Raw genomic sequence first — 18,515 nt, 5'->3', positions numbered from 1 at the left:
TGTTCCAGGCACAGCCTCCCCCAAGAGGATGGCTTATCGGGGACAAAGGCTATCCTTTGTGTACCTGGCTCATGACCCCGCTCCGCGCGCCCACGACCCCTGCTGAAGAGGCATACAACGAGAGCCATCAAGCGACGAGGAACCTCATAGAACAAACAATCGGCGTGCTCAAGCAACGGTTCCGCTGTCTCGACCGCTCCGGGGGAGCCCTCCAGTATTCGCAGGATCGAGTCTCCCAATTCGTCGTCGTTTGCTGCATGCTGCACAACCTGGCTATCCGCAGGACTCAGGCACTGCCACCTCACGTTGGACCACCACCTCAGGAGGAGGAGCAGGAGGAGCATGAGGACGACGAGGACGAGGAGTACCAGCCCAGGAGGGACGCACAAGGTCCAAGGGCCGCCCGTCGTCGGCTTATTGAACGTCACTTCTAGGCCCCCTGTCAGGGAATGGCTTGTGCCAATGATAGAACATGATTGCAGCCGCTCCGCAAGCCCTCAGCCGGTTAAGGCAACAAACACTTCAAAGATCAAACATGGACAATGTGAATAAATAAAATGCTTTATTGTACAAACTCTGGGCCCTTCCCACATGAAAACCAAAAACAGATGAAACCCTCAAAAAACACTCAAACACATTACTCGCTCCCACAACCTGGGGAGGATTATCAAAATAGGGCAACTAAAATGGCCGTCATTCTCGGCCTTCGTCCAAAACAAACATCACATCATCGGCCTTCAAAAAACAAACATCCAATTCTCGGCCTCAAGAAACAAACACAAATGGCCACACATTCGACTATTTGGCCCGCTAGGGCGATGCCTTGGCCATCTTTGGGTGGCCCCTGCCCGCCCTGCTGCTCCGCCTCAAAGTAAGGCCATTGGCTGCTGCAAGGCTGGGGGCAGGCTCCTGAGGGGCACATGTCGTGATGGCAGATGCCCTTGGGGGTCGGCCTAGTCGAGGTATGGCCGTCGAGCGGCCGGCTGTTGATTGCTGCAGCTGTGGCTGGCCAGCATCAGTCACTGCAGCAGCTCCTGGCAGCTCCACTGGGGGAGTGGCAGTGGCGGCTGGAGGAATGGCGGCAAGCTGGCGGATGGCAGGCGCTCGCTGGTCGCCTGAGACACTGGCACTCGCCCGGGCCAGCACTGCAGCATGCGCACCAATCTGCCGAGGGACAGACCGATGTGCTGCTGCAGCGCGCCAGGTGCCCTGGCGATGCCTGGCTGACACAGCGAGTGTGGCAGCAGTGAGTGCCCTTGTTGACCTGTTCACTGACCGCAGCAGAGCAGCCAGTGACTGGACGGCACCACTAATCACCTGGCCAGTCGCTGACAGATCTGCCCGGTATTCCGCCCGACTGGTGGCCTCTAAGGGCCCGAACTCGGCCACACTCCGAGAGAGGGAATCGATGGACTCAGGCAACCGTGCTACTGCCGCCATGAGCTCCGTGTGCTGGCGCTCCGAGTCCGCGGACAAGTCTTCGAGGCGTTCCATCTCCTCGGCGAAGAGCATCTCCTGACTGGAGGCCGGACTCTCCCTCTGGGGAGAAGGCCGCCGAGCTGGCCGACCCTTCCTGCGTTGCTGGAGGCCGCTGGGCCCAGCAATTGGACTCCCCTCCGACGCATCCCCCCTCTGGGGAGAAGGCCGCCGAGCTTCCACCCCCCTCCCGCCTTTCTGCAGCATGCAGGTCCCAGGAGCTCCCCTCCCCTTCGACACTTCCGCCACGCTGCCCTCCAGGGAAGACGTGTCCCCTACATTGGCCTGGGTGGCCGCGGCTGAGGGTTCCCCTGATTGGCCGCCTTCCTCTTGCTCCTCCTCCTGCTCCTCCTCAGAGGGTCTGTCACTGGCAAGTTGAGGGACCTCCTCTTGACCATCTGAAAGCAGGAAGGCACAAGAGTAGCTTTAGAGTGAGGAGAGGGTGTCAGTGCGGGATGCATGAGTGGTGGCATTCAGCGCATTGGTCGGACAGTGGCAAAGGATGTAGATCTGATGCGCAAGTGGGACGAGAGAGGTGCAAAAGGTGATGTCCTTACCATTGCTGCCCAGAACAGGGTCGGCATCTCCACATGCAACGGGCCCAATCACCCGGCCACCCATGAGGCGCTCCACGCGATGTTGCAGGTCGGTGAGTGGCTGGATATGGGGTCGTCCTCCCCCGGTCGCAGTCCGGCTCTTGCGATTATTCGCCAGCTTGGCCTGCAAGAGAAAGGACGGCCTCTAAGTACAGTGTGTCGCCGTGATCTTGTGTGCACTGCCTCCCATGGTGGAATAGTCTGGCCAGTGTGTCGCCATGATCTGGTGTGCACTGCCTCCCATGGTGGAATAGCCTGGCCAGTGTGTCGCCATGATCTGGTGTGCAATGCCTCCCATGGTGGAATAGCTTGGCCAGTGTGTTCAGTGCAGAATGTGCAATTGATGCTCATGCCTGTGCCATAGCTGCTGGATGAAGGCTGGCCATTAGAGCTTTCAGGTCCCTTTGCCCATAATGTGAGGTGCACATGCAAGGATGAGGAGGTCATTGGAAAGGGTACTCACCCTGACAATGCGTGTGAGGTCATTTAACTTTTTGCGGCATTGGGCACCGGTCCTGGGGACGTCGCTGTTGGCTGACAGCTTGCTGGCGACATGCCTCCAGGCTCTCCTGTAGACGCGGACCGTTGCCTTCTTGCCATTGTCCGGGTACAAAACATGGCGCCTCTTCTCCACAGCAGCAAGCAGCACACTCAGATCACGCTCTGAGAAGCGCTGCGCACGTTCACGGGCCTTCTCCATGTCTTCAGGCGCTATTTGGGTCCAGCAGCAGTGTTCAGGCCTAGCTGGAGGGCTCCACTATCCAGGGCGTGGCAGCAGACACAGTCGACCCTTCCCCCTTAAGAGCTGGCCGGCGCCAGGATGTCTGCTGTCAATCACGAGATGGCCGCACCTGCGCTGCGCCCGGCCTCGGCGCTATCGATCACCACCTCCGGCTTAGCACCCAAAGAGAGGCGTCCAGCAGCAGTTTTAGCGCTCGCCCGAACTAGTAGGGCGAAGCTAATGAATATCGGAGAAGTGACCTAGATTTGGCGGCGGCCGCAAACTTTAGCGGACGCCCCACTTTAGCGCCCCAAAAGTGGCGTCAATGAATTTCTAGGTGTGCAGACAGTGTGGAAAAGTAGGACACAGAGCAAGTATCTGCAGGTCGGGAAAGAAAACCAGCAGCAAGAAATCTCCACAGGAGAAGTACAAAAAGGTACATAAGGTGACGGAGAGTAGTTCAGACGAACAGAAAAGTGATACAGACTCCGGAAGCAAGGAGCTGGGTTGTCTGAAACTACATCATGTAATCAAAATGGAGGATCACCAAACTATCTGGGTCACGCTCAAGATAGACGGAGTCCAAGTGAAAATGGAATTGGACACAGGATCAGACCTAACAGTCATAAACCAAAGGGACTACAAGCGGCTATTCTCACATATACCCTTGAGAGATACAGAGATTGTCTTGAAGACGTACACGGGGCAAAAAGTCTACCCCAAAGGAAAAATAAGGGTGAACGTGATATACAACGGCAAGGAAACACCAAAAATGGACATATATGTATTGCCAGATGGAGGACCGCCACTACTAGGGCGTGAATGGATCCGGAAGATACAGCTAGATTGGCATTCCATACAAGCACTGACTGTCGATGCCAAAAAGAATGATGACATCACACCGGGACGACTGTCAAAAAATGCTAACTGACGCACAAGAAGTGTTCCAGGAGGGACTCGGAACACTAAAAGGCATAACAGCAATGATCAAAATAGAGGAAAATGCAAGCCCAAAGTTTTTTAAGGCCAGACCAGTACCTTATGCGATCCGCCCAGCCGTCGAAGCACAGCTGGAAGGTTTGGAACATTCAGGAGTGCTATCCAAAGTGGACTGGAGCGAGTGGGCTACACCCATCGTTCCTGTAATGAAGAGGTCGTTGAGTAATACGTCTGGGGAACCAAAGAATGTTCACATCTGTGGGGACTTTAAGGCGACAGTGAACCCAGTCCTTCACACTGTACAATATCCGCTTCCGTGGATTGAAGATATTTTCGCCTCGCTATCTGGAGGGAAACGCTTCACTAAGATTGATCTGGCCCAGGCGTACCTGCAAATGGAGGTAGAAGAAGCCTCGAAACAGTACTTCATGATCAACACTTATAAAGGTCTCTACCAATACAACCGGCTGGTGTTCAGGGTAGCATCAGCTCCGGCTATTTGGCAAAGGGCAATGGATCAAGTCCGACAAGGGATTCCAGGGACCCAGTGTTATTTGGACGACATCCTGGTCACGGGCGAAAATGACAGTGATCACCTCGCCAACCTGGAGCAGGTGCTCACTAGATTGAAGGATTATGGGCTCCGAGCTAATCGCCACAAATGCGAGTTTTTCCAGAAGCAGATCTCGTATTGTGGCCACGTTATTGATGAAGAGGGGTTACATAAGTCCCCTGAAAAGATTGAGGCAGTAGTCAAGGCTCCAGCACCGGAAAATGTGTCACAACTGAGGTCGTTCCTCGGGTTGGTGAGCTACTACCATAAGTTCTTGCCGAATTTGTCTACAGTTCTACACCCACTGAACACGCTACTGCAAACGGGGGTACCATGGAAGTGGAATGATGAATGTAAACGAGCTTTCCAGAAGTGCAAAGAATTGATCACATCAAAAGAGGTGTTGGCTCATTTCAACCCGGCACTACCAATTCGGTTGGCATGTGATGCATCACCCTATGGTATTGGAGCGGCGCTGTCGCACAAATTCCCAGACGGTTTAGAGAGGCCAGTAGCCTTTGCGTCTCGGTCACTAACCTCAGCCGAGCGTAACTACGCCCAGATTGACAGGGAGGGCCTCCGCCTAGTGTGGGGAGTGAAAAAGTTCAGCCACTATCTGCACGGGCAGAAGTTCACCTTGCTGACTGACCATCAACCACTTGTCTCCATCTTTAACCCAAAGAAGGGCGTTCCGGTGATGACTGCGCAACGGCTACAAAGATGGTCCCTTTTTCTAGGGGCGCACCAATATGATATCAAGTATAAGGGTAAGAAACAGCATGGAAACGCTGATGGGCTATCACGCCTGCCACTACCTACTGCGGAGGAAGCACCAGCAGTGGATCCTGTCGAAATATTTCATTCGACTATAATTGAATGCTTGCCAGTAACTAATGCTGGTATAGAGAAGGAGACTCGAAATGACCCGACACTGTCTCGGGTATATGATTTGACGGTGAAGGGATGGCCAGCACATGGCGACTCACTGTTGCCAGCATTCTCATCCAGAAGAGAACAGCTGTCAGTATGCCAGGGGACCTTGATGTGTGGATCCCGAGTGGTAATTCCACCCAAGTTAAGGGAGAGAGTGCTCAATGAGCTTCACGAAGGCCATCTGGGAGGGGTGAAAATGAAAAGCCTTGCTAGGGCTTATGTGTGGTGGCCGGGGATCGATCAGCAAATCGAGGACCTGACAAAGAGCTGCTCAGGATGCCAGAAGGTCCAATGCACCACCACATGCCCCTCTACACCCATGGGAGTGGCCCTCATCTCCATGGCAACGGGTGCATATTGATTTTGCTGGTCCATTCATGGACTCAATGTTTTTAATAGCCGTGGATGCGCACTCGAAATGGCCTGAGGTGATCAAAATGTCCTCCACCACCACGGAGAAAACTATTGCAGTCCTATGGACCATCTTTGCCAGGAACGGCTTGCCAGAGAAGATTTGCTCTGATAACGGACCACAGTTTGTGTCCGAAGAGTTTCGAAGATTTATGAAAAGGAATGGGGTAAGGCATTACACCTCCGCTCCGTATCATCCAGCCACCAATGGATTGGCTGAGAGGTTTGTACAAACCTTTAAAAAAGCAGTAAGGGCCATGTGCGATGACGACATTCCACTGCAGCATAAGGTGGACAATTTCCTGTTAGCCTACAGAAATGCGACACATACAGTTACCAACCAGACCCCGGCCATGATGTTCTTTAACCGAAGGTTGAGATCTCGTCTGGATTTGCTCAAACCAAATGTACGAAGAGATGTTGAGAATAAACAATTCCAGCACATCAATGAGAAGCCGACAAGGAGCTTCAATGTAGGGCAACCAGTCTTGGCTCGCGACTACCGAACAGAGAAATGGCAACCAGGAACGATATGCACACGGCAGGGGCCACTAATGTACACCATGGATGTTGGGGAGAACATTGTGAAACGCCATGTCGACCAGATCCTAGAGTCACAGGAAAGAGTCCACCCCAGGTCTCGCGTACCTGGTGATGAACCCAACATACCGGTAGCATCTACCCCAGAAACAGTAGCATCGGAAGCTGATGAACCAACCGACGACAGAGGGCCAGAATCGCCTCCGCACCAAGAGCAAGACACTCAGGAAAGGCGCTATCCAGAAAGGATCAGGAAGCCGCCCCAAAGACTGAATTTATAAATGGACTATTTGCCATTAATGTTACATGTTAAAAGTGTTAATTGTTAAATGAATGTTATGGTACTGTTAATCTAAAAGGGGAGGAATTGTAGTGTATGTACCTTTAAGGGGAGAACTACTTTTTACAGCTCCTGTATACTGTAGTACCGGCAGTGACCACACCGGTATATAAACCCTGAGTAGGGATCTGTACTTTAGTTTTTGACTAACCTGCATCCAGTAAACACCTGTTAATTGTTCCTCTGCAGTCTCTGTCGATTTATTGAAGAATACCATACATTAACATTCACGGATTCAACAAACCCCAACAGTGACAGACTGGAATGCCGTACTGCTATCGTTGCCCGGGAGCTCAAACGTTTCGACATTGACATTGCCGCCCTAAGTGAGACCCAGCGGGCAGGGGAAGGCCAGCTCAAGGAGCAAGGTGGTGGCTACACCTTCTTCTGGAAAGGCAACAACCACCATCTGCCCCACCTGTGACAGAGACTGTAGGTCCCGCATTGGACTCATCAGTCACCTGAGAACTCATTTTTAGTGTGGAAGCAAGTCATCCTCGGCTCCGAGGGACTGCCTAAGAGAAGAGAAGAGATAGGAGTGCAAAGCCCTGGCATCACAGCCTGGCACAGTGGGCATCCCTATGCTCTCACTTACCCAGAAGCTGATTGGCAGAGGAGGCGGACAGGTTGAACTGCTGCTCGAGGTATTTGCCGAGAAAAGCAGCGAATCCGGCGACCACCGCGATCTCCATGCAGGCGGCAAGAACGATGCACGTAAACACCGGGTTCGACAGCAAGTGCTTGGTGACCTTCGGGATCACTGAAAACAAAAACGAAACCCCGACAAGTGAGACACCTTCAGCCCACAGACAGATTCAACCAAACAACAGCCAAGGTACCAGTTTCATACTTTCTGTATTTCTGATACCTTGAGTTTACTTTTCCTTCTCCGTTAAGCAGGACATGGCCAACGCACAAGGATAAATGCTAGCCTTTCGCCTGATGGACCTGAGTTCCAAGACGTTAAACCGAGGCCCCGTCCGCGCTTTCAGGTGGATGTAAAAGATCCCATGACACTATTACAAAGAAGAGCAGGGGAGTTCTCCCCGGTGTCCTGGGGCCAATATTTATCCCTCAACCAATATCACTAAAACAGATTATCTGGTCATTAACACATTACTGTTTGTGGGATCTTGCTGTGTGCAAAATTGGCTGCCACATCTCCTATGACCACACTTCAAAAGTGGCTTGCATTTCTATATCACCTTTCACGACTCAGGACGTCCCAAAGCACTTTCCAGTCAATGAAGTACTTTTGAAGTGTAGTCGCTGTTGTAATGTGGGAAACGCAGCAGCCAATTTGCGCACAGCAAGCTCCCACAAACAGCAATGAAATGAATGACCAAATAATCTGTTGATTGAGGGATAAGTATCGTCCAGAACACCAGGGAGAACTCCCTTGGTCTTCTTCAAATATTGCCATGGGATCTTTTACGTGCACCTGAGAAGGCAGACGGGGCCTCGGTTTAGCATTTTGTTTGAAAGACGGCACCTCCGACAGGGCAGCACTCCCTCAGTACTGCACTGGAGTGTCAGCCTAGATTTTGCATGCAAGTCTCTGGAGTGGGGTCTTGAATACCACGACTTACTCTGACCCAGAGGTGAGAGAGCTACCCGCTGAGCCGCGGCTGACAGCGCCGTTGCTTGAGAAAAGTTCCTGGTACACGATAAGAAAAACCAAGGCTTCTCCTGTGGTTAGGAGACTTTTGTAGGATTTAATTGAATTAAAATAATGAATATAAATAATAAAAAAATAAATAAATAGGAGATTTCAACGCCAGGTTTGAGGTTGATGTACAGCCTGTGAGTTCCCTATATCGGCCATTCCATTGTGAGGAGGCATTGAGTACCACAGCCGGATGGATCTAGGAGGGGAGTGAATAGTTCAGAAAGAATTAATCCTGGTTCCTCTAATGGATCCCGTGCTGTAGTTCACAGAATGATGTACGCAAGGCCTGAGAGGAGTGGGGAGCAGAGTGGGAGGAAACAACACGCGGGTTTTGTTTAAATTTGGGCCCTCCCCAGAATGACACCTGCTGGGGTACATTGCCATAGGAATCAGCATCCTCCGCTATGGTGCCCAGGCCAGTGGGAGCTGACTCGGTGAGTGTCAGAGGGCCATTCAACTGTGGGGGGCATCACAGCTGACGCTGGCCTCTCCCCATGCACTTGGAATCTCGGGTGGTGTTTTCTTTTTGCCCTTTCTAACTCGGGGGTGGGGGGGCACCCTTACTGCCACCACGGCCGATTTGTTGCCGCACTGGGTGGGGGCACATTCACCGACCGGGGGTGCGGTGTAACTGACCTCGCAGCTGTTGGAAGCAGGAAGAGGTGTTGGCGGGCTGCAGGTGTTCCGCCACTCCGTTGCTGGGCTTCAGCCTCTCGAACTCCTGCGGCGCGTTCTGCGGAAGCATGGCCTGCTCGCTCTCCGTCATCCTCTCGTTCTTGATGGCCAGCGACTGCGGGAAGCCGAACATGAAGAGGGCCGAGAAGAAGAGTAAAGCACCGCAGAGCAGGAAGCCCCCCCACCAGGCCCCAATCCAGCGAGGGTCCTCGGGTGATATATCCAGTTTGCCTGCAGGAAAAGTTAAAACACTCAAAACAACAACCAAATCCATACAAAGTTTAAAGAAAAAAATTCCACTCGGGATGGGGGGGCCACATTTCTTATCAATCCCTACTTACCCTGATTGAGTCAACCAGATGTAGGTCAGATCGGGTAGGGGGGGTGGGGGGCATGTCCCGCTCACTGAAGTGAACTCGCTGGTTGACCAATATTGGTTCCCGGCCCACCAACGCCTCAAACTTAAAATTCCCACCCTCCTGTTCAAACCCCTCCATGGCCTTCTCTATCTCTGTCATCTCCTCCAACCCTCCGAGATCTCTGCGCTCCTCCAATTCTGGCCTCTTGTGCAACCCCCCACCCCCATTTCCTTCGCCCCACCATTGGCGGCCGTGCCTTCAGCTGCCTCGGCCCTAAGCTCTGGAATTCCCTTTCTCCGCCTCGCTACCTCTCCTCTTTTAAGATGCTCCTTAAAACCTACATCTTTGACCAAGCTTTTGGTCACATATCTTAATGTTTCCTTCTTTGGCTCGGCTTCAATTATTTTGTTTGATAACGTTCCTGTGAAGCGCCTTGGGGCGTTTTACTATGCTATGTCATTGCAAGTTATTGTTTTTAACAACAATTCAGTAGCTTTGTTAGTCATTTTTTCCCCCATCTTACCAGCTGCGTGATTTATTAAATTCCCATTTTATAATTTGCTGCACTAGGATTTGAATTTATTACCTCTGGGCTGTTAGTCTAGTACCACAACCACCCTGAGCAAAACCTTTCACAAATATACCTGCAGCATCTCCTTTTCCGTCGTTTCAAGTTTGAGTGCTGGTAATGAGGTCACGCCAACTCACTCCCTGGTCAAAGGGTTAATAAGGCACCACGGGGTCCTCAGACCTGAGGGATTCAATGCTCAAATGCACCAACTGGTGTGATATCGAGCTAGGCAAGACAGCAAGAAACATAGAAACATAGGAGCAGGAGTCGGCCATTCGGCCCTTTGAGCCTGCTCCGCCATTCTATATGATCATGGCTGATCCTCTATCTCAATACCATATTCCTGCTCTCTCCCCATACCCCTTGATGCCTTTTGTGTCTAGAAATCTCTCTATCTCCTTCTTAAATATATTCAATGACTTGGCCTCCACAGCCTTCTGTGGTAGAAAATTCCACAGGTACCAAGTTTGATTCTCAGCCTGTGACGTTAACTGATCTCACCTGGGGCAGCAGTATGGGGGCTACAGATTGTTGTCCAGAACCCCCTGACTGTGGGCGGGGTGGGGGGGGAAATCAGTAGGGATTCCCGCTCCAGATCGCTACTCAGTGATCCCTGCTGGAAAATGTGTGTATGTACGTGCATTTGTGCGCGAGTGTGTGTGTGTCAATGTTCCTTTTAAGCCGCGCAGCTATCTGGGGGTTGAGGGGGGGGGCGCACAGCCGGCTTTTAAAGGGAAAAACCGCGCATGCGCGGTGACGTAAGAAAACTATTAGGCACTTGGTCTAAGCGTTAAACAAAGCTTTAATCAACTGTTTTGCAACATGGAGGTCTAGTTGTGTCCTTCACTAGTTCCTGTTAAGAATGTCCTACGCAAGCTGGGCCCGTGCCCGAGTATTTATACTCTCCCTGGACAGCGCCACCTGTAGGCCGCTCAGTATTATTTCATAAGTCTTTCTTTCATGAATGACTGATTCATGTCACGCGGTATTGTGAATGGGCCGCGCAATCTCTTAAAGGGGCCACGCGGGCCAAACAAAATTAGAAGGAACATTGGTGTGCGTGCGTGTGTATGGGTGCGTGCGTTTGTACGTGAGTGTGTGCACGCGTTTATGTACATGCGTGATTACATGTGCGTGTGATTACGTGTGTGTGAGCGATTACGTGTGTGTGAGTGATTACATGCATGTGAGTGATTACGTGTGTGTGCGTGATTAATGTGTGTGAGTGATTACATGCGTGAGTGATTACGTGTGTGAGTGATTACATGCATGTGTGAGTGATTACATGCGTGTGAGTGATTACGTGTGTGTGTGCGCGCGGGCCAGCTGAGGACATGCAGAGACCTGCCTGTAATAGTTGAATAGCCTGCAACTCTCATTCCAGTAGACAATTCTTTACCCGTGAGCCCGAGCGGTGCCGGAGCCTGTGGGATCAGACACCAGCAGGAGCCAGGAGAGGATGGGAGGAAATTGGAGAGGGGAAAAACAAAACAAATGAAAGGAACGAAAATAGGCTGGAAAGCCTCACGTACTGGTGTCAATGAAAATCGCATCCACGTAGACTTTGGTGCAGAGGGAGCCCAGGATGAAGCCACAGGCAGGGCCGAAAACCAGGGTGGTGAAGAGAATTCCTAAAATAAAGACAAAACACAAAGTGAAGAAGTGGGAGTTAGTTTAATTTTGCTCTTTCTCTGCATTCCGTCCTATGGATGAATCTTGGAGTTTAGCTCAGAAATTAATATCGCAGCAATGGCGGACACATAACATGGTCATGTGATACCACTTGGCCTGCCATTTTAATGCAGCCATTAACCCGGTGATTTTTGATGGATTCCTTTTTTTTATTTGTTCCTGGGATGTGGGCATCGCTGGCATTTATTGCCCATCCCTAATTGCCCTCGAGAAGGTGGTGGCGAGCCGCCTTTTTGAACCGCTGCAGTCCGTGTGGTGAAGGTGCTCCCACAGTGCTGTTAGGGAGGGAGTTCCAGGATTTTGACCCAGCGACGATGAAGGAACAGCCGATATATTTCCAAGTCAGGATAGTGTGTGACTTGGAGGGAAACTTGGAGGTGGTGGTGTTCCCATGCGTCTACTGCCCTTGTCCTTCTAGATGGTAGAGGTCGTGGGTTTGGGAGGTGCTGCCGAAGAAGCCTTGGCGAGTTGCTGCAGTGCATCTTGTAGATGGTACACACTGCAGCCATGGTGCGCCGGTGGTGGAGGGAGTGAATGTCTAAGGGGTGCTAATCAAGCGGACTGCTTTGTCCTGGATGGCGCTGAGCTAATAAACAAAAAGGCCCAAAAATGAACCCTGAAAATGGGGAAAAGCAACAAGAAACTGCAAACAAACAGGGAATCCGGCCCAGTTATACTGCATGGGGCACCATCCCTCTTTACGCCTGAGAACAGTAAGAGACAAACGGGGAGAAATTCGGTATCGCCCCGTTTGGGGCACGATTATCAGCCGGGCGCAAAGTTTAGCGCCTGGCGCTAATTATCGCCTCCGACTGCAAACTTGGCTTCTATCGCCCCTGGAGGTGATTGGAGCGCTAAATCAGGCGCTTCACACCTCTCTTAAAGCGCTAACGCCGAGGAGCGAGGCGCTACCTCAGAGCGCTGGCGAAGCTCATGTGATGTCAGTCAGCAATGGAACACAGACACACTGGCACCGGCCAGTTCTTAAAGGGGAGGGTCGATCTTGCTCTCCATCCACACCCTGCTCATTGCAGCCTTGAATCTCGACCTGGAGAGACCTGTACATCAATTCTGTTGGAAAGAACAATGGAGAGGCCCAGGGAAAGAGCTCAGAGTGCAACCCCCATAGTCTCTTCTAAATCGATGCAGAATGCGTGGTACAAAAATGTCACCGACCAAAAAAGTCTGGAAGCGGTCGCCCTTAAATAGCGCTCCCCCAGTCCCTTCCCGACTGCAAAACGCTCCCCTCAACCTGTCGTTGCTAGTGGCAGGCGGTAAGGCAGGGGGCGCCACTCAATATCAGGTCCAGGGCGCTACCGGGGCGTTACTGACGTCACGATCTGCGGGCACAGGTGATCACTGCGGTAGTTTAGTGCCGCCGCAAAATGTCTGGTCAATTTCGCGAGCGACGCAAACTTTGCCGCGCCCGGGCGCTAGTTGCTTTGCGCCCCATTAGCGCCCTCTTAGGGTGCTAACGGGAGGCGCAAAGCAACTGAATTTTTCCCCTAAACTCTTGGATCTACGATACAGAATGACCAGGGCTGTCATCCTTTGCCAAGCCTAAAACTTGTGTCAGCTGTGGCTCAGTGGGCAGCACTCTCGCCTCTGAGTCAGAAGGTTGTGGGTTCATTGTCCCACTCCAGAGACTTCAGCACATAAAGCTAGGCTGGCACTCCTAGTGTTGTACTGAGGGAGTGCCGCACTGTCGGAGGTGCCGTCTTTCTGATGAGACGTTAAACTGAGGCCCCATCTGCTCTCTCAGGCGAACGTAAAAGATCCCATGGTGCTATTTTGAAGAGTTATCCCCACAGTCCTGGCCAATATTTATCTCTCAACCAACGTAACTAAAACAGATTATCTGGTCATTATCACATTGCTGTTTGTGGGAGTTTGTTGTGTGCAAATTGGCTGCTGCGTTTCCCACATTACAACAGTGACTACACTTCAAAAAGTACTTTATTAGCTGCAATGCGTGTTGGGACGTCCAGTGGTCGTGAAAGGCGCTATAGAAATGCAAGTCTTTCATTCCTCAAACTAGACAGAAGCAGAAAAGACAAGGTCAGGCGCAGGGTGAGGTCGGAGTGCGAAGGGGCAGGATCGGGAAGGTCAGGCACAGAGCAGGGGCAGGTTGAGGTCAGAGTGCGATGGGTCAGGCACAGAGCAAGGGGCAGGTTGAGGTCAGAGTGCGATGGGTCAGGCGCAGAGCAGGGGCAGGTTGAGGTCAGAGTGCGATGGGTCAGGCACAGAGCAAGGGGCAGGTTGAGGTCAGAGTGCGATGGGTCAGGCGCAGAGCAGGGGCAGGTTGAGGTCAGAGTGCGATGGGTCAGGCACAGAGCAGGGGCAGGTTGAGGTCAGAGTGCGATGGGTCAGGCACAGAGCAAGGGGCAGGTTGAGGTCAGAGTGCGATGGGTCAGGCACAGAGCAAGGGGCAGGTTGAGGTCAGAGTGCGATGGGTCAGGCGCAGAGCAGGGGCAGGTTGAGGTCAGAGTGCGATGGGTCAGACACAGAGCAAGGGGCAGGTTGAGGTCAGAGTGCGATGGGGCTGGAGAGCAGCAGTGGACAGGCAGGATAGGGTCGAGCCAGAGTTGGACCATGGCTTAACCTTTGTTGTTACCTTTGCTGCTGATAATAATTCACTGAAAACCTCAGTGAGCTCCATGCAATGGGACACAGAGATAAAGGGGGAAAAAGCACACTGTTTAAAGTTACACTTTACATTTTAGACATCTCTGGACAGCTCTTTCAAGACCAGACACTTCAAATCAATCGGTCACTGGGGTTGGAGGGTTCCTCATTCCCCCTTTCAGCAGCTCCTTGGCTGGTTAATGGTACATAGGTAACACTTGCTGTGTATGTATTTGGAACGGTTTAGTTATGTGGCGTTCTTTCTCTCTTCCAGGGGTGCACAGCCTCTGTAAAGAACACTCCCTCCCTTTGCCAAAGGTTCACCACAGGACAATCCCATGATCTTCATCATAGACGTTTACGGCACAGAAGGAGGCCATTCAGCCCATCGTGTCTGCGCCGGCGGAAAAAGAGCCACCCAGCCTAATCCCACTTTCCAGCTCTTGGTCCGTAGCCCTGCAGGTTACGACAGTTCAAGTGCGTATCCAAGTACTTTTTAAATGCGATGAGGGTTTCTGCCTCTTCCACCCTTATCCTGAGACTATGGCCCCTAGTTCTAGACTCTCCAGCCAGGGGAAACAACCTCTCGGCATCTACCCTGTCGAGCCCCCTCAGAATCTTATATGTTTCAATAAGATCGCCTCTCATTCTTCTAATTCTTCTTGGTCCGTAGCCCTGTAGGTTACGGCACTTCAAGTGCATATCCAAGTACTTTTTAAATGCAATGAGGGTTTCTGCCTCTACCACCCTTTCAGGCAGTGAGTTCCAGACCCCCACCACCCTCTGGGTGATAAAAATTCTCCTCAACTCCCCTCAAATTCTTCTACCAATTACTTTAAACCTAGAAATAGTAGATGCATTGCTGGTCATCTTCCAGAACTCGATAGACTCTGGAACAGTACCCATGGATTGGAGGGTAGCTAATGTTACCCCACTATTCAAAAAAGGTGGTAGAGAAAAAGCGGGGAATTATAGACCGGTAAGCCCGACATTGGTAGTGGGGAAAATGCTAGAATCTATTATAAAAGATGTAATAGCAGAGCACTTGGTAAGCAGTGACAGGATCGGACAAAGTCAACATGGATTTACAAAAGGTAAATCATAGAGTCATAGAGTTATACAGCACAGAAAGAGGCCCTTCGGCCCATCGTGTCTGCGCCGTCCATCAAGCCCTGTCCAATCTAATCCCATTTTCCAGCATTTGGTCCATAGCCTTGTATGCAATGGCATTTCAAGTGCTCATCCAAATGCTTCTTGAATGTTGTGAGGGTTCCTGCCTCTACCACCCTTTCAGGCAGTGAGTTCCAGACTCCAACCACCCTCTGGGTGAAAAAGTTCCTCCTCAAATCCCCTCTAAACCTCCTGCCCCTTAACTTGAATCTATGCCCCCTTGTTATTGACCCCCCTACTAAGGGGAAAAGTTCCTCTTTATCTACCCTATCTATGCCCCTCATCATTTTGTACACCTCAATCAGGTCCCCCCTCAGCCTTCTTTGCTCCAAGGAAAACAACCCCAGCCTGTTTAGTATTTCTTCATAGCTGAGGCGCTCCATCCCAGGTAACATCCTGGTGAATCTTCTCTGCACCCTCTCCAAAGCAATCACATCCTTCCTATAGTGAGGCGACCAGAACTGCACACAGTACTCCAGCTGTAGCCTCACCAGCGTTTTGTACAGCTCCATCATAACCTCCCTGCTCTTATATTCTATGCCTCGGCTAATGAAGGCAAGTATCCCAAATGCCTTTTTAACCACCTTATCTACCTGATCCGCTGCCTTCAGGGATCTATGTACATGTACACCAAGGTCCCTCTGACCCTCTGTGCTTCCTAGGGCCCTACCACTCATTGTGTATTCCCTTGCCTTATTTGTCCGTCCAAAATGCATCACCTCGCACTTTTCAGGGTTAAATTCCATTTGCCACTTTTCCGCCCATCTGACCAACCCGTTTATATCGTCCTGTAGCCTGAGGCTTTCCTCCTCGCAATTTACCACCCCACCAATTTTCGTGTCATCTGCGAACTTACTGATCATACCTTTTACATTCTCATCCAAATCATTTATGTAGATCACAAACAGCAAGGGACCCAGCACCGATCCCTGAGGTACCCCACTGGACACAGGCTTCCAGTCACAAAAGCAACCTTCGACCATCACCCTCTGCCTCCTGCCACTCAGCCAGTTTAGGATCCAACATGCCAAGGCACCCTGGATCCCATGGGCTCTTACCTTCTTGACCAGTCTCCTATGCGGGACTTTGTCAAAAGCCTTACTGAAGTCCATGTATACCACATCCACAGCATTTCCCTCATCCACACACCTTGTCACCCCCTCGAAAAATTCAATCAGATTGGTCAGACATGATTTACCCTTGACAAAGCCATGCTGACTATCCCCGATTAATCCTTGCCTCTCCAAGTGGAGACTAATTTTGTCCCTCAGAATTTTTTCCAATAATTTCCCTACCACAGATGTTAGGCTCACTGGCCTGTAATTCCCTGGTTTATCCCTGTAGTGGCGCTTCTTAGTTTCCAAACAGGCAGCCACTGAGCTGTGGGGCTTTTAACAACGAGTAGATGCGTGTCGAAATAAAACGTTCCCAAACGTAGCTTTGTCTTTTAAACTGTTTACTATAACACTTTACGAACAGAATTACAAAGCAAACACGTATAAACGAACACGGTCAAAAACTGTATTGCTCCAGCCCTCACAACTTCTGCCTCCTTCAGCCACGTGGAGTTTAAACTGTAAAATGGCTGCTGGCTATGTGACGATCTTAAGGACTGTACCATTGTGGCAAGAATGAAGGGGGTATCTCGGATTATACTACTGGAGCAAGAAAATAGGGGGTTTCTTAATACAATAAGTCAGTCAGGTAAATTAACTGTATTATGCTATTTAACCAATATTTTAAAGTATTTTCTTAAACTTTCATGGCTCTTACATTCCGGCCCCTAATTGACTAGGCACATGAAGCATATCAATTACTCAAACATTAAGAGTCATAAACTAATGAGTTCAACATATTTACAATATAAGTGTCCACTTTTTTCGTTCAGGAACTTTTCACGCTGCTTCTTGTAGCAGGCAGAGCTTTGTGATCGGTCTTTCCAGGGTACTGGTCTTGGTTTGCAAACAAACGCGACGAACGACGCCTCTGGAGTCTGGCATGGTCTTAATTATTTTTCCCATCAACCAAGAATTTCTAGGGGCTGAATCATCCACGATTAAGACAATGTCTCCGACAATGAAGTTCCTCTTTATTTTGGACCATTTTTGACGCTCCTGTAGCAGAGGTAAGTATTCTCTTGTCCATCTGGTCCAGAAAAGGTCCGACATATACTGAACTTGCCTCCACTTCCGACAGGCATACAGATCTTCCTTTTTGAAGACTCCCGGGGGCATGGCTGGCTGTGTTTTCAACAACAACAGGTGGTTCGGAGTCAGGGCTTCGAGGTCATTGGGATCATCTGATGTCTTAGTTATCGGTCGGTCATTAATGATGGCTTCGACCTCACACAGAACGGTTTGGAGTCCCTTGTCGTCAAGCGCTTGCTGCTTCAGTACAGAACTGAGTAGTTTTCTTACGGTGCGTATCTGTCTTTCCCAGACACCTCCATGGTGGGATGCAGCCAGAGGATTGAAGATCCACTTAATTCCTGTTTGCATCATGGCTTCCTGTATTTTAAGCTGATTCCAACCTTCAATAGCTTCCCGTAGTTCTCTCTCCGCTCCGACGAAATTAGTGCCATTATCAGAACGCATAATGGACACCTGTCCTCTTCTACAGACAAAGCGCCGCAAGGCGTTAATACAGGAATCAGTGTCAAGCGTGTGTGCCACCTCAATGTGAACTGCTCTGATGGTCAAACAAGTGAAAAGCACACCATATCTCTTGACGAGGCTCCGTCCTCGCTTTACCTCGAAAGGCCCGAAATAGTCCACCCCTACGTTTGTAAATGGGGGCTTGTCTGGTAACAAACGGTCTTCAGGCAGGTCTGCCATTTTCTGCTCCCCAGCTCTAGCGTGTAACCGTCTGCAAACAATGCATTCAGAGAGTATTTTTCTTATTACAGAATTAGCTCCTGGAATCCAGTATCTTTGTCTTAGCTTCGCAAGCACGTGATTCCTCCCACTGTGTCCAATACTCTGGTGTATATGCTGAAGAATGAGAGTAGCAACCCGGAGGTCCTTAGAAAGGATAGCAGGATGCTTGGCCTCCTCTGGCATAGCAGATTTGTTTAGTCTCCCTCCCACCCTCAGTACTCCATCTTGCAGTGTAGGGTCCAGCTTGTAGATATGACTACCTTTCTTGATTGGAGTATTTCGCTGTAAAGCTTCGATTTCTTCTGGGTATCTTTGTCTTTGACTGAAGCAAACTATCTCCCTCTCAGCCTTGGCCAAATCCTCCACGGT

At 50.7% G+C, this 18,515-nt stretch overlaps 1 protein-coding gene across 3 annotated transcripts in view; it reads right to left on the bottom strand.

The window, feature by feature from the left end:
- Positions 1–18,515, bottom strand: part of slco3a1a (solute carrier organic anion transporter family member 3A1a) — a 235,140-nt gene that overhangs the window by 39,630 nt on the left and 176,995 nt on the right. For all 3 annotated transcript variants that reach the window (XM_085968513.1, XM_085968514.1, XM_085968515.1), the window contains 3 exons: positions 11,316–11,414; positions 8,815–9,084; positions 7,105–7,269 (listed from right to left, as the gene is read on the bottom strand). In XM_085968513.1, coding sequence (XP_085824639.1) covers positions 7,105–7,269; positions 8,815–9,084; positions 11,316–11,414 — 534 coding nt within the window. The remainder of the gene's footprint in view (positions 1–7,104; positions 7,270–8,814; positions 9,085–11,315; positions 11,415–18,515) is intronic.

This window comes from Somniosus microcephalus, chromosome 27, assembly GCF_052327205.1.
Source record: "Somniosus microcephalus isolate GS21.2 chromosome 27, FLI_Smic_1.0, whole genome shotgun sequence".
NCBI classification, from domain to species: domain Eukaryota; kingdom Metazoa; phylum Chordata; class Chondrichthyes; order Squaliformes; family Somniosidae; genus Somniosus; species Somniosus microcephalus.
This window is presented reverse-complemented; position numbering and strand designations above follow the sequence as displayed.